This window comes from Eptatretus burgeri, chromosome 6, assembly GCF_056783735.1.
Source record: "Eptatretus burgeri isolate ZD-2024b chromosome 6, Ebu_testis_v1, whole genome shotgun sequence".
NCBI classification, from domain to species: Eukaryota; Metazoa; Chordata; class Myxini; order Myxiniformes; family Myxinidae; genus Eptatretus; species Eptatretus burgeri.
The window spans coordinates 89,330,034-89,345,387 of record NC_140966.1 but is presented as its reverse complement, the minus strand read 5'-3'; the positions used below and the strand labels follow the sequence as shown (position 1 = coordinate 89,345,387).

The following is a 15,354-nucleotide window of genomic DNA, read 5'->3' as shown; positions in this document are numbered from 1 at the left end:
TTATGTAATTGTGATGTCGATATGACACGAGACATCGCATGATTGGCCAAATATCTTCTTCACATGTTTAAGTTATGTTTGAAATGTCATGTTTCAACATAACTGGAAACTAGAGCATTTATTCCACCACTCGTCTTGTATCTTTCAACTCAACAGGCAAAAAGAAACAACAGTGTAATGTATCGATGAGAAATAAGTGTGGAAGTTCAGCATTATGTGTTCATATATCCATTCATCATTCATGTTCATTGAATGCAAGCACAATGTTGCACAATGGAGTACACAATCTTTCAAAGGGAGCTGTAAGCCACCTGTCTCATTTGCTAACACTCTTTGGATTTTTAACAACAGAAAATGAAAATCCACTGTACCTTTCAAAAACTACTACTCATTGTGAAAATGATGCCTTACCCAAGCCAATTTCCAAATTCCGACCTGAATGTGTATGCGAGATGTTGATACCTGTGTTTGAGAATCAGATTGCCAGCGTCTGCCACATTTGCAATAGCATAGGGTCCATAACCAGAAGCATTCATGGGTGAACTGCCATTGCTGTTCCTGCAAAGACATTAACTTGAGCTTCTTTCCCAAATGATAGCAAATCGGAATAGTTATTCCAACATCATGAAATGCAATGGGGGTGATTACTCGATATGTTAAAATAGCTGGATTTCTCCATCTGTCAGCCCCTCTGTCTGTCAAGCACTTTCTGCTGGGACATCATGATTGTGTTACATCTCGAGCTAGGCGAGGTCTTTATGGTCGTGTCTTATTCATGCCTCAATGACAAGTGCATTTTTCAACTTGGAAAAAAGACGATGTAACATCTGATCCCTGGGAACATAAAACAAATTCATAATATTGTTTTTTGGCGAATAAGTGTGCGAATTACTAAAATTAATGCTGAGATGTTAGCACTAACAAAATGTTTCTGGAATAAATAAAAAATTGCAAACAATACAGGTACATTCAAAGTACACCACCCCCATGCCAAATAAATAAATAACAAATCCTCCAGCACGAGACATTGCCGGGGCACCTCCGGCACCTGGCGATGCTGCCGTACAGCACATGGAGACAAAATTGGAAGGGAGTGGTGTACAATAATTTATTGATTAATTGCATAATTAAAATAAATAAATAATAGTCGTAAAATAATTGATTTCTCAATCAGTTGCCGAATAGCATACCAAACCACCACTGTTTCATCCGAATCTGTAACTTTTTGAAAATTATTTCATTGAAAAATGAATAATTAATTGACGAATTGATTAACCAACAAGTCAAAAATTCTCTTTATAGCCAAATTGAGGAAATCGATTCCCAAATCTTTATTGCCTTTATCACCAAAATTGTCGAGGCTCGTATGAGAGCTAACGCACAACACATAAAAGGGGGGGGGGCAGGAGACAAGAAGGGCAGGAGAGGGAAGGACAAAACAGTGGGGAACAGAGACAGGATATCTGTGGAAAAGAGAGGGATGGGGCAGGGAACACGGGGTATACAAGATGGACATTACAGGGACTTTCAGGAAGGAAAGCCGGAAATTTGAAGGAGTTGGGGTGGATTAACGGGGGTAGAAGAGATAGTGGTTTCGGATGGGGGAAGATAAAAGGTGGTGGTGAACAGCAGTTTTGAAGGCCTGGAGGGAAGAATGGGATTGAAGAGAGTGTGCGAGTTCATGCCAAAGGTGGGAAAAAAAGGGGAATGAAAGAGTGAAGATGAGCAGTGATTCGTGATTTTGGTAATTTTACCAGAAGGGGTTGCTGGCGGACCTTGAGCACCCTGTGGAAATATTGGGGGGGTGAGACATATCACAGACAGAGCAAGTGGGAGGGGGCGAGACTGGAGAGGAGACGGTAGAAGACAGAAAGACCACCGACCTGCCTGTGATGAGAGAGTGAGAGGCCCAAAGACTCAGCCTCACTGTGGGAGATAACAAAAATCCTAAATGTCTTGGTTTCCACAGTGTGAAGCCGAGAAAGGTGAGGCGGGAGCACCAGCCCAGAGGGGAGAGCAGTACTCCATCAGGCTGTAGATGAAAGCTTTGTATGTGGTCAGGAGCTCAGGTGGGCCGAGGAAGGACTTTGCACGACGGAGGATTCCCAGTCGGTGACTGGCTTTGGAGGCGAGGTTTGAAATGTGGCTTTCCCAGGAAAGGTCATGGCAGATAGTGAGACCCAGAAGCTTGAAAGAAAGGACTTCTTCCAGAGGATTGTTGAGAAAATGGATGGGGGGTTTTCTAAACGGTCCTTTCAGAAAGACATAGTGAGAGTGTGAGATTTCTCCGGATTGAAAGACATGTTCCACGTGTTGGACCAGCTTGTGATTTTATCCAGATCTGCAGAGAGTGAAGAAGCTGCTGCTTGCCGGTCTGAGGGATGACAGATGGTAAGACAGAGGGTGGAGTCATAAGCAAAGAGATAAAGAGGATTTTCCAGAGAGTCGGAGAAATCATTGATGAAAACCAGAAAAAGAACAGGGCCCAGAACTCTGCCTTGAGGAACTCCAGCCTGGACAGGAAGGGGTTGGTCACTGTCATTGTTCAAATATCAGCTTCCTAGCTCAAAAGATGCCTGAGATATTGCCCAGATGAGAAATAAAATAAATAAGTAATTAATAAATTAATTGATTAATCAAAAAATTAAAAAGTGTTTTTTCCAAAACACATCTTCACTTTTTACCCCAAATTTCAGCTTCCGAGATCAAAGGATGGCTGAGATATCGCTCAAACAAACAAGAAGACGATGTCGTGCAGAGCACGATACTTGCAAAATCCATTTAACAAATTTCACTCCAAAAATAATTGGCTGGTTGAATTCAATGTCCTGATGTGCAAATCCTCTTCATTTTTCAAGTCAATGAGATGAAAATTGAGGATGTTAGAAATACCACCTTAGTTGTTGACCTTTGGCCTCTGTTGACCTTTTGACTGCAAAAACAATAGGCTTCTTCCTTTTGACAAACTCTACCATGTGGTGAAGTTTCATGAAGATCGGTTTTAAATTGTGACCTGAAGGCAACAAACAGACAGAATAACAAAATCGACTGACCAATATAATTGAAAAAAAATTCGATTTTGCAAGTAACAAACAAACAAGAAGACATCATGCAGAGCACAACATTGCAAAATCGATTTAACAAATTTTACCTCAAAAGTAATTGGTAATTGAATTTAATGACCAAATATGAAACTCCTTATCAAATTTCAAGTGAATCCGATGAAGATTGACAATTTTAGAAATTCGGCCTATGTTGACATTTTGGCCGATGTAGACATCCAAAATAATTGATCGTCGAATTCATCGACCTGAAATAGATATCCTCTTCAAATTTCAAGTTAATGGGATGAAAATTGAGGATTTTAGAAATGCCACCTTAGTTGTTGACCTTGGGACAATGTTGATCTTTGGGTCCATGTTGACCTCAAAAGTAATTGGCTGGTTTAATTCAGTGACCTGAAGTATAAATCATCTTCAAATTTCAAGTCAATCGGATGAAAATTAAGGAATTTAGAAATCTCACCTAAGTTGTTGACCTTTGGCCTATGTTGACCCATTGACCATTTGACCTCAAAAACAACGGGCTTCATCCTTATGACAAACTCTACCATCTGATGAAGTTTCATTAAGATCGGTTTAAATTTGTGACCTGGAGGCGACTGACAAACAGACAGACAGACAGACAGAATAACAAATTTGACTGACCAATATACTTGAAAAATCTTCGATTTTGCAAGTAACAAGAAAAAGGAGTAAAAACTGAGTACTCCCTTCCTTTGGCACCTGGTGATGATGTCATGCATCGCCGAGGCGTGGAATTGGGAAGGATCGGTGTACAAAAGAAAGAAAGTAAGAAAAGAAGAAAACAAATGAAGTAAAAACAGTACTCTCTTCCTCCGACACCCGACGATGATGTCGTGCATCGCCTGGATATGGAATTGGGTAGGAGCGGTGTGCAATATTGATTGTCAATAAACCGTATTACTGAAAGTCTGTATCATGCAAGTTATGTTGTTCAACTACCATCAGCGAAGCGTCGGGTTCCATTCAAAGACTGTATTAGTAAAAAGAGCAGCAAATAGAGAAGTCATAAACCCAAGATTTTCACGAAACCACCTACAATAATAGCAGCTGAAAACACTTTGAAGTTGAAAACACAATTTGTCCACAACAGCGAATAAAATCGAATTACAGGAATCACAACTGACGGCACCAGGATGCCAAAAGACACCGCAAATGTACACTCAGCCACCGCAATACCCACCCAAGCATGTGCTACTTTTGGCTTACCTTCAAACGAAATACTGTACATCAAATATTCTTTTCATTTGTAGGAAAGAAATCAAAGTCCGAGTGATCCACATAGCACACTTACAATAGCCCCCGCTGAACATATTTTCATTATGGTTATTGATTTGATTGAAGTTTTGGAATGTGTCAGAGTTACAAATTCCACTGCAGGCCTTGTTGATGATATAAGCTAACTCATGTTAAGCTTTTTCCCTCTTCCTCGCAACTTATTTTTGACAAAAGTGCTCGGCAATACAAGAAAGAGTAACAGCAATTGTGCTGGGAGCATGCCTGAGATGCCGTGGGTGGGCCTTGGATGGATGTCACCAGCAACCAGTAATGATCAGCGGAAGAACAAGTGTCCAAGAGCACATCAATATATATATATACATATATATATATATATATATATATATATATATATATATATATATATATATATATATATATATATATATATATATATATATATATATATAGTTGCGGCCACAGGTTCCGAGACACCAGCTTGTCACTCAGGGGGGATTAATCCTGGGTTGTCCTCGGAAGAGCCAGACCTGGGGCCACCGCTCACAATCAACGTTGTGGTATGGTTGGTTGTTTTTGAACCACGAACACCACCCAGTCAACCACGAGTTCCAGTGTCCGCCGTCTAATTATTCCGTTTAACTAGAGGTCACGTGGTTACCCGAGTGGGGAGCGTGCCCTCGGCAAAGCACCAATGTTATCTCAATTAGATTTTAATTAGGGCAGCTGAGCGTTTTAACCGCTGGTGCGTGCCGACTATTTTTGGTCAAATCTGTGGAAATTACCTCCCAGTCTATCTCGGTTCGAACAATGCTAGACCAATGGAAGGAAAGGACAAACACTGACAGGTTGGAAATCGACAAATAATTTATTAATTATAAAATTAATAAATGGAAAGAACTTTATTTTCTGAGGTAAATAAATGAATTAATTTAAAAGCAAAATCAATCAAAATGCCAGGGAAAGAGACAAAGAGCAGATGCTTCTCGGGGGTTGACTTACTTAAAGCTAAACATAGACATGGGCACCCAACAGGTCATTCAGGGTGGAGGGGAGGGGGAGAATCGTCTCGCTCACCAGAGAGTCGTCGTCCGTGAAGTGAAAACGTCCTGAAATGTGTGCGTGCATGTCACGTCCGTCGCCAGCACCCAGCCTTGCCATGCACCCTCTCGTGAACAGCCTTGCCGTACACCTTCTCACGAACAGCCTTGAACGCCAGTCGACGGCTGGGTGGGCACCGAGATCGTCTGTCATGGGTTTAGACCCTGGTGCTGCGACACGGGAAGCTTCTCACACTTCACGAAACTGGTGACGTCCAGTGACCCACACGTTCCGTCGGTGACTGACACGCGCCTCACTTGTTGGTGACCGACCCGTCCCTCACTCGCCGTCGGCGCTGCTCAAACCCATACTCGCACCACATGCTCGCTTACTCAAGCACTGGGAAGGACGAATTGTCTCATTGTTGGCGCTGGTCAGACACCTACACGCGCACCACACGCTCGCTTTCTTCTCCTCTTTTGCGTGCTTACACCCGCTTCTTGCTCGCTTCTTTTCTTCCTCCCTGGCTTTCTTCCCTCAGAACGGAACTCCAATTTGTATTATATCTGCAGCCCGTCTCGGCGGCGCAGAATCTGCCCCAAGCTCACCCCGCCCCACTTGCGCATGGTTACCATGACGACTCATGCACTCTCAAAAAAGGAGGGCGTCAGCACTCGTGAAAAACCTCTGCATAAACGTTGCTGAGGAAAAATAAGGGCGGGTGCCAGCGCTCACGAAAGAAATATGTGTAAACGTGTCTGTCGTAAAGAAAAAAGCTTCCCATAAGAGAGGGGATCTATTCTTTGCCCTTCTCAATGCATCACATTGAAGATCCCATGGGGATGGGGCTAATCTGAACATGCATTTAAGGAAATAATTGTCTGAGGACCTGGATGTGTGGATGCATTCATCAGACCAGATTCTGAAATCCGTAACACTATATATATATATATATATATATATATATATATATATATATATATATATATATATATATATATATATATATATATATATATATATATATATATATATGCTTCATCCTATGTGCTTTTCACATACGTACATGTATGTTCCATGTAATACGTTAAGAAAGAAAAGTTTAATAAAAGATGGAGGAAGACTTACGGGTAGTGTAGAGTCGAGCAGATCAGCCGATCCAAGTTCACGACAGAGTCATCTGCACAGATGCTGTGCCATGTTGGGGGCAGAAATCCTCTCGCCACACCTTGTGCCACATTTTTACCTTTCCAAAGCATCACTAAGGAAGCAAGTATGTGAGGATTAAAATGTTTTCCTCATCGAAAGTTTGTACAGCTAAATGGTTGTTTCGCTTCATGTTGCCTCTGAAGCAATAAGGGGTGCATTACCTTGCATGTGCCAAAGCAGAAAATGAAGTTCTGAGAAATAATCATCAGCACAACCCTCCATTCTGATTAAGGCCATACTATAGCCAAAACTTTATGTTCACTAATGAGCATTTCCTTCATTTTAATAGATCAACAAAAACAGTCAAGGCTCACGGACATTTGTGCACAAGAAGAAAGTTACATTCGCCTGTTGATAGAATATCGATTTTGACGTTTATTCTGTTTATAAAGATAGGTGTGACTTACAGCTGGATTATTGAATCAATTAACTTGAATGGCAACAAAAAAAATACTCACGAACAACACCAACAAACTGAACTAGAACGGCACTTGGAGAAGGGCATACCTCCGCTTGGCTGAACAGTTTATGCTTTATATCCCATTGATAGGTCGAATCTGGCTCCAGACCTGAATCAAAATCGAATCTGTTGTTCTTATTAGCTAACCAACTCATCCACAAAGTTTCGTCATAACTTATCCACAACATTTTGAGATGTCATGCTATGATATCGTTTTTGGCCCCATCTCTCAACTGTGAAGAATCATTTAAGACATGACAGTATCCGCATCCAGATCCGGATCCTCACTAAAATCAAACCAATTCGGCCTTATCACACATACGACATGTCCAACAAGTTTTGTTAGAATCCCTAAATAATTTTTGAGATACCATGCTTTATATAGTTTTTCGCTCAATTTCTAATCATCGTGAAGAATCACTTAGAAAATTTAAAAAATTCTCGGATCCAGATCTTGATCAAAATCTCATAAATTCGATCCTGTTGCATACCCAACCTGTCCATCAAGTTTCTTCCGAATCCATCCATAATATTTTTGAAATATCGTGCTCACAAACAGAATGACTCAGACAGACAAACAGACAAAAAGGGGGTGAAAAAACAACCGCCGTCCACCTTTGATGGTGGAGGTAACAAATTGCATCAAGGCTGCAATTACTTTTAGTGCAGTTTTTCATAGAACGAGCAAATTGCAGTGGAATGTATCGGCTATAAAAACATCCAACCTGGAAAGTTTGTCATGTCATATCATGAAAACAATGAGCTGAATGTTAAACTTTGACCTCATAAATGTACTATATGGAAAGATTTCTCATCTACAGAGAATGAGTATGTTTGGCAGGGCGGTCAAGTCTGGTGTTGGATTAGTGGTTCGGGTGGCTAGCTTGGGATCTTTGGGTCCTGAGTTCGAGCTCATCGGCCGTTTATTTACACCAGGTCGAGGTGAATCAGCCTGTCATCCTTCCAAGATTGGCGAAATGAGTACCAGTGTACTGGTAATAGGGGCATTGCATCAGCGGCACTGCCGCACCCTCAGACGGTGATGTGATGCTACCTGCAGCCTTGTGTTCCAACGAAGGAGGAGGAGGCAGGGTGGTCTTTCATTGCAAAATACAGAGTTGGACATCATTTACAATGCTCCTGCATGAGCCTACACTTTTGTATTAATAAACAAGTTAATACATTGATAAAATGCTCGAATGGTCATTCGGCAGATAGCAGTATTAAAAGGTTCCTATTCTGCTGAAGGGGATCACTATCCTATCACTATCCTATCCTATCCTATCACTTTGAAATCAGGATGCGAGTAACCTGGTAAGTCACGGGTTCAGTGCAAGTAATCTACAGTAACATTGTTGAAAGCAAGCCACGTACTGCAATCAACTTCATCTGATGCATCGTGGCAGTCATTCTTCCCATCGCATACTGTATCCATAGAAATGCAGTCTTCACTTTCCTGGCATCGAAATTCCTTCTCTGTACACGGGGCTGTAAGTAATTTGAATTATTTTATCAGTGTTTTTAACATCATCATGTTCAGCATTATTGACAAAACATTACATCATATATATATATATATATATATATATATATATATATATATATATATATATATATATATCAATATCAGAGTTGCCTTGCCAACAACTTTAGAAGCTCTTGAAGGCATGTACAACAAGCTGCAAATTGTAAAAAGAGACAACGACCAAATTGGGTTCGGATGAAAGACTCACGTGGGAGGCCCAGACGGTATCCCGTGATGTAATTGGCTGCAAATCCTTTACCAGAGGTGAATTTACCACACATCAGGTGCAGTGTGACAAGATTTGTCTGTGAAGCCAAGGTGTGGAATGGTCCATTTCCAGTTAGTGTGGCTTAAGAGGGAAAACAGGAAAAGATGATTCAGATATAATTTTTTTTTTAACAAACAGGAATAAATTCCTGCATGAGGCTATTGTGAAAATTTCTCACTCAACCCAAGACTCAAACCCAAAGACCTCATCACTTACACAGCAACAGCCCACTGAGCTATTGAGTCTGAGATATCCCATGCACAGCATGTATATCTATATATTATATTAATATTTCGGCACGCCCCTTTTTTTGTTCCACCATCAGATTTTTGTTACTGCATGAAATGAAACAAGCTTTGACATATATAGTAATGATATTATTGTCTTCCTTAAGAGGCCCCTCAAAATTCGTTTTGATGATTATGGTAGTTAAACAGTTCAAAAGCTCCATTTGCAAAATGGGAGGAATTATTGCACAAAAAAGGAATAAAAATGTTTCCCATTTTTTAGAGGACCACTAAGATGAGTTCGGCTCATAGAATCACGCTCCATTTGGGGAGAAAACAGTTGAATTCATACCTGACGAATTTGCACTTTCCATGTGCCGTAGATTCTTCACAAAACCATGACTTTCTGACTAAGTACAAAGTATTTGTTTGCTTTTTTTATACATGGTTGCCGTTTTGAAATTTTCATCGACCGATACCTGCTGCCCAGCCGGACCAACTGCCAACAAAGTATCGCCCGGTCAGTTACGGTTAAACCCAAAATCATGATCATCGTTTTAGTGTGGAGGTGAGTACCGACAGTGTACTTGGGTCTTTTCCGGGTGGGTGCGGGATTGAGCACGTACACATAAAAATCTGGCAACCCAACTTGAATTGAACAACAATGGCTGCTTGATCCTTGAAATTTAAACCGACAGAAATAGCCTTCGAGCCTTCAGTGCTTCAGTGAGCCTTGAGTCTACAGCTCCGTAAAAGTACTACTTCAACCGTCTCACAAGTAAGAGTTCGATCGTGATGGCAGATGCCAATAATAACAAGGAATATGAAGACTCCTCAAGTCACTCCTCTGATGAAAATTCTGTTGCAAGCATCCCCCCAAGTCCAAGCCCGAGCCTTGATCCTAACAGTAATATTGAACATCCTCATAAATCAATGGATAAAAATGATATAATATATTGTTAAAAATACTGTCGCGAATTCGCGCCCGCCGGCGTGCGAACAGCCACGTGACTTGAATCGCGGCACGTCGCCCACCGGACGGACAATTCTGTCGTGACCCTCTCGGACTAACGCCGGGAGCTAGTCACGGGTGGGCCTTTCGGCCTCACCACGATCGTGCCAATCGGCCACCCGCGTGGGATAGGGTTGTTCACCAAACTTGACCTACCTAAGTATCCACGCAGATGGTGGACCGGGCAATCGCACCTCGCTGCAGGTCGACTCCAGACACGGGCCGCTTAAGCGATCCGTTCGGTGCTATCGGGATAACCGAGCGGTGTTATCGTCGGCCTCGACAGTTCCGATTAATTAGCAGGCGTATTAAGCCCACGACGAACCCGTTACGTGAAGCAAGATGGAGATTCAATTCAAGAAAAGACGAAGCGAAACGGGAAAACAGTTCAACATAATGCACATTTATTCCGCGGCACACAGAGAGCACACACATACAGCCAAACAGAATGCACATAAAGCAATTTAAAACAACAACAACAATGCAGAGATGCGACTGACTACGCGAGCACACGGCAACACTTAACAGTTTTACTTCACCAGACTGGCGCCGACACACACACAAACCCCAAAAGAAAATGGAAGTGCGACTTCCTTGATCCCGTCGAGTCCTCCTTCGACGTCCATCGACGGGGTCCCGCCTGGCCGCGACTCCGTGCACGAGCGTGGTAGGCGAGTCCTCTCCTGCGTGCCTCGCGCCTGCACGTGTTGGCCACTCGACGGTACAGACGGGGTTTTGGGGAAACGGACGGGGTTTGTTCGGCGCTGTTTTCCGCGCTCGCGCACGGGTCAACGAAGCAAGGCAGGAACAACAAGCTCGCGTCTCGAGCCAGAAGACGACCATGAAGACCAACCCTCGAGCAACCACTCACTCCAACTCTCGACCAACCAACCCAACAACCCTCAAGGTCCGTCCTGTCCGCCTTTTGTAGCGCGGGGCTCCGTCCTTCGCTCCGCCCCGTTTTTGGCCCTGCCTCCCTTCGAGCTTCTTGGAGAAGCCTCTCGAAGGGGGGTGTGACCTCTCGCTTTCACTCCACCCCGCGCCGTGCGGGGGCTGGGGGAGACAGTCTTGGCTCAGAACCAGGGAATTATTCCCCCAAAAAGAGGCCCCCATCCTTTCTCACCTTTGACCCCTGCATCGCCCCTCCTCCACACCGAGTGCGGAGAACCTCGATGGGAAAAACAGGCGGGAAAACCCCCGAGCATAGTTGTTGGATTTTTGTTTGTTTGAAATAAAAGATAGAACAGAAAAAATGGCTAACTCAAAGCGTCACAGCCCGGATGGATCACATAAATTCCCTCTATAAAACGGGTTTGGGCTAACTACACATGTACTTACAGAGATATCTCACCTACAGGACCTGAATGGTGGTTTGCGAATTTCCACAACCATAACACGACCCCCTCCCCTTTTTACAGACTCGTCCCGAGTCGTCAAATTCTCGTGTGCCATCATGTGTAGTTCTCCCCTAGTATGTTTTACCTACGGATCCCTGAGTGCCACATTCATGGTATTCGTGTCCCCAAAATAATTAACCTGAGGACAGAGTAACTAACTAAACAAACCCACTCAGACAGACGACTTAAATAAAATTGCCGGCACTAGACAGACATGCCGGGGGCGCACTCATATTTACAGTACATCTTAACTTACAAATTTTACACTAAACCATGGCCCAGGATCAATGGACTCTGCAAAAAGAAAGCAGTGAGCATGGAGCCAGGCTGCTCGCATGCAGTCTCTGACTCAAGCAATGCAGGTGACAGGGAACGTGGCTGGCTGCTCACACACAGTCCTAGGCCTCCCCCTTTTAAAATGAACCCAGTGAACCACAACGGTGCATGGGCTGCACAAACGCAGTCTCCTGGCACGGCTGCCTGCAAGGCAGTCCCTGCAGAACACTGAACAGGCACTGACGCAAGCAACAAAACGGTGCACGGGCTGCTCAATGCAGGCCCGTGTTGTAGCTGCCAATAGGACAGTTCTCGCAGCTTGCAAACTGTTGCTTTCTGATCCTGGCACACATGGCAATGAACAAGGGGGGGGCAAAGCAAAATTGAATGGGGGCTGGTGAACAGGGGCATTGGGCATGGCATGGCAAAGGTGAGCAGGTAACCACAGCCTGCAGAACAAGGCCATTGCAGGCAAACACAGCCAGCAGATGAAGCTGGCCAGCCTTTTGCCTTGAGATGGAGGTTGGTGGAGGGAGTGCGGTGGTGCTAGCCACACAGAACGCGGGCTCGGACCTACCCTACGGTCTCCCTCCCACCTATCGCCTTTACCTGTCATGGTCCATACCCACCCCTTTAATTTGTAAAAAACCCAATTTAGCCCCAACTTATTTTTTTGTTGTTTTTATGTTTACTTCCCCACTATAATTCGTCCCCTAACCCCCTTTATCGTCCTTGTTTGGCTAACCTATCTCGTCACCTAGCTTACTCCCAACCCCTAAGTTCCCTTCCCAGAGGGGAATAAGGGAGAGCTCGCATCCTGTATCGAGGCCCAACTCAAGCCTCAGGATGGCCTCCCCAGACTTCAGCGATCTTAACCCAAAGTGGGTCCAGCGGCCCACAACGAGAGCGAAGGGATGGATGGTGCGGAGGGGTACACTTCCTATCTACCCTAACCATTAACCTTTAAACTACCCTGGGGCTTTCAACAAGCGCCTCTCACTTAAACTATTGGTTCTAACAACTCAGATTCCCGTCGCCTGTGTTGGTGTCCTTACAATTTCGGGCCTCGCCCCCCAATTTTCTTCCCGTGCCCTCACACGGTTTCATGGCTGACACCGTGACTCCCTTGGCAGGCACTACCCTCTGCCGATTCTCCGACGATGGCACCTCTGGGCACTACACTGCCTCCGAGCCTATCAGCTCCCTAAACACCGGGGACTGCCCCCCATGGCACCTCCCCTGAAACGCACACGTGGCAGGCAGGCTTCCCAGGCCCCTTTCCGAGGGTCACCCGTGCCCACAACACTGCCCACGCGGCTAATGGCGCCCCGGGCCCCCACATCATGCGGGCGCACCCGTGCCCGCTACGCTATCCCGGCCCCCCATGGGCCCTTGGCCTACCACGGCCGACTAGCCCGGTGTCCGGGGTACCCACTCAGCGATACTCACCTTTCGCAGCCATGCTCCCAGCCCGTCAACAGGGCTCCTGCACCCCTCCAAATGGGTATCGAGCCTACACTCCCACCAACAACAAAACAACCTCTATTTTGTAAATTTGACTAACCCAGCAAACTCACTTTATCCTGATCCTGGGGTCCCTTGGGCGGGAGTCACTCCTCCCCCCAATCACTCATCGCACCATGCATTCCACATTTGCTCCAAACACACAGACCCGCTGGCCTCACTCACTCAACATGTCTCCACACAACTCACCAACTCTTCAACACACACACCGCTGAACTCTGCCATCCTTCTAACTACCTCCCCTAACTACCTCATGCTCCCACGTCGCCCTTACACTATAGCACGTTCCTTTTAACACTACGTAGCTAAACTACATCCCCGCTACACATCCAAAGTCTGTCTCTGTCCTCAAAATATCCCAAAAACATTTTCCCACCTAAATCTGGCTACAATCCCTCTAACTAATCCATTCCACGGGCCCCATGAGGACTTACCCCTGCCCATGAAGCCGGTCTAACTAAGCTAACCCTTCCCCCTAACTAGTGTCATCCTGTGCCCAGGCCAGGGGGTCTTCCACCCCTTGCCCGGGAATCCTGTTCACCCGAAAGCGAGGCTTGCCTTTTTTTTTTTATTGCGCAGCACCAGCGCAGTAACTCGCAACCTGCACACCAGCGCGGCAATTCACAGCCGCGCACCTGGGGCGTGACGTCATGGCAGCTGTTCGCGCCCCTCGTCCCTCTTGGACGGTACCATCTGGCAGGGATTCACCCTCTTGTCGGATTACAACCATACACGCAGTCATGACGTCACCCAGCGCATAAAAAAACACAAGCCCCACGTCTCTCGGGGTTCCCCACGCGAACAGATGTGCTTTTCCCGTTGGAGCTTAACACACACACCTGCGTGGAGAACCCGTCCAGTCCGAATCCGAAATCCTGCCGAAACTTTGTCCGTCCGCGGGATCGGCAAGTCCACCGCGTGCATTTCCGGACTGGGCTTCACTCCCGCAAACGAGCACGTGGCAGCCTCGTGGGTTGCACAGCACAGACCTCGCGCTCGCTGCTGGGTGAACCCGGCGCGGTTTCCAATCCAACACCAGCCGCCACTCGGCTTTTGTCCCTCTGTCGCAGTCGTCGTCTCCATTCGACACACGCACTCCTACGTGTCACGACGCTCACACACCACTCCATCAAACTCACATTCACACCGGGAGACGCGGCTGCATGTTCGCACATGCCGACCGACATCTCTCTCACACACAGCGACCTTGCACACGCTGTCTCTCTCACACTCGGCCGTTCACTCACGCACCGTGCCTTACTCACACACCGTGCCTCACTCACACACGCGGGGGTACTCACCCACGGTGTCTCATCCACACACGGCATGCTGGGAAGCACGCCCTTCGGCACACTTGCCACCACACCACTCACACACATGGGGCCGCACTCACACCTTGCACCACACACACCGGGACAACCACACTGGGGATACGTGTCCCCACAAGGGTTCCCGGGGCCTCTATACCCCCCAAGCTCGGCGTGCACCCGTTCGCAGCACTCAACCCCTCGAAATCGCAAAGCATGACCGAACCCACCTGGTCGTGATTCGCCTCAAGGGGGCATACTCCCTCCCCTCGTTCCTGGAGGAGGCTATCCAACTGCTCGCACCGGGTCTCTAACCAGTCCGCCAGCTCCCCCTCATGGTCCTCCACCACCTCTGTGTGTGTGTGTTCGTTTCCAACCCCGTCCAATTCACCCTCTATCTCCCATATCTCTGCCAACTCGGTCACCTCTTCACCCTTTACCTCCCTTGTCTCCACCATTTTTATTTCCTTTGTCGTCACCTCGTGTCTCGTCTCACACGTTTTGGTCTCCCCATTTAATTTTTCCATCACGGTCACCGTCACTTTTTCCGTCACGACCCTCGCCCAACACGTCTCCCGAATTATTTTGTCCTCACCCGCCTCCACCGCGGGCCTGACAGCCGTTGCACCCCCTCGCAGCTCGTTCGCTCCCACACGTGGCGTCGCCATTACGCACTCCCCTATTATTGCCTTCATGCACGCCTGCAGGCTTCGGCCCATATTCTGCGTCTCACCCCGCATTTCTCTCATTTCTTCCTTCAAATTCGCCTTCATTTCGTTTTTCATTTGT

General features: G+C 46.0%; 1 protein-coding gene across 3 annotated transcripts in view; it reads right to left on the bottom strand.

Moving 5' to 3' along the window:
* LOC147025293 (enteropeptidase-like) overlaps nt 1-15,354 on the bottom strand; it is a 381,080-nt gene that overhangs the window by 274,248 nt on the left and 91,478 nt on the right. For all 3 annotated transcript variants that reach the window (XR_015059442.1, XM_085886159.1, XM_085886158.1), the window contains 4 exons: nt 8,763-8,903; nt 8,404-8,517; nt 6,489-6,621; nt 463-558 (listed from right to left, as the gene is read on the bottom strand). Coding sequence is in view for 2 of the 3 variants with exons in the window: in XM_085886159.1 (XP_085742285.1) it covers nt 463-558; nt 6,489-6,621; nt 8,404-8,517; nt 8,763-8,903 (484 nt within the window). In the remaining variant the exon portion in view is untranslated. The remainder of the gene's footprint in view (nt 1-462; nt 559-6,488; nt 6,622-8,403; nt 8,518-8,762; nt 8,904-15,354) is intronic.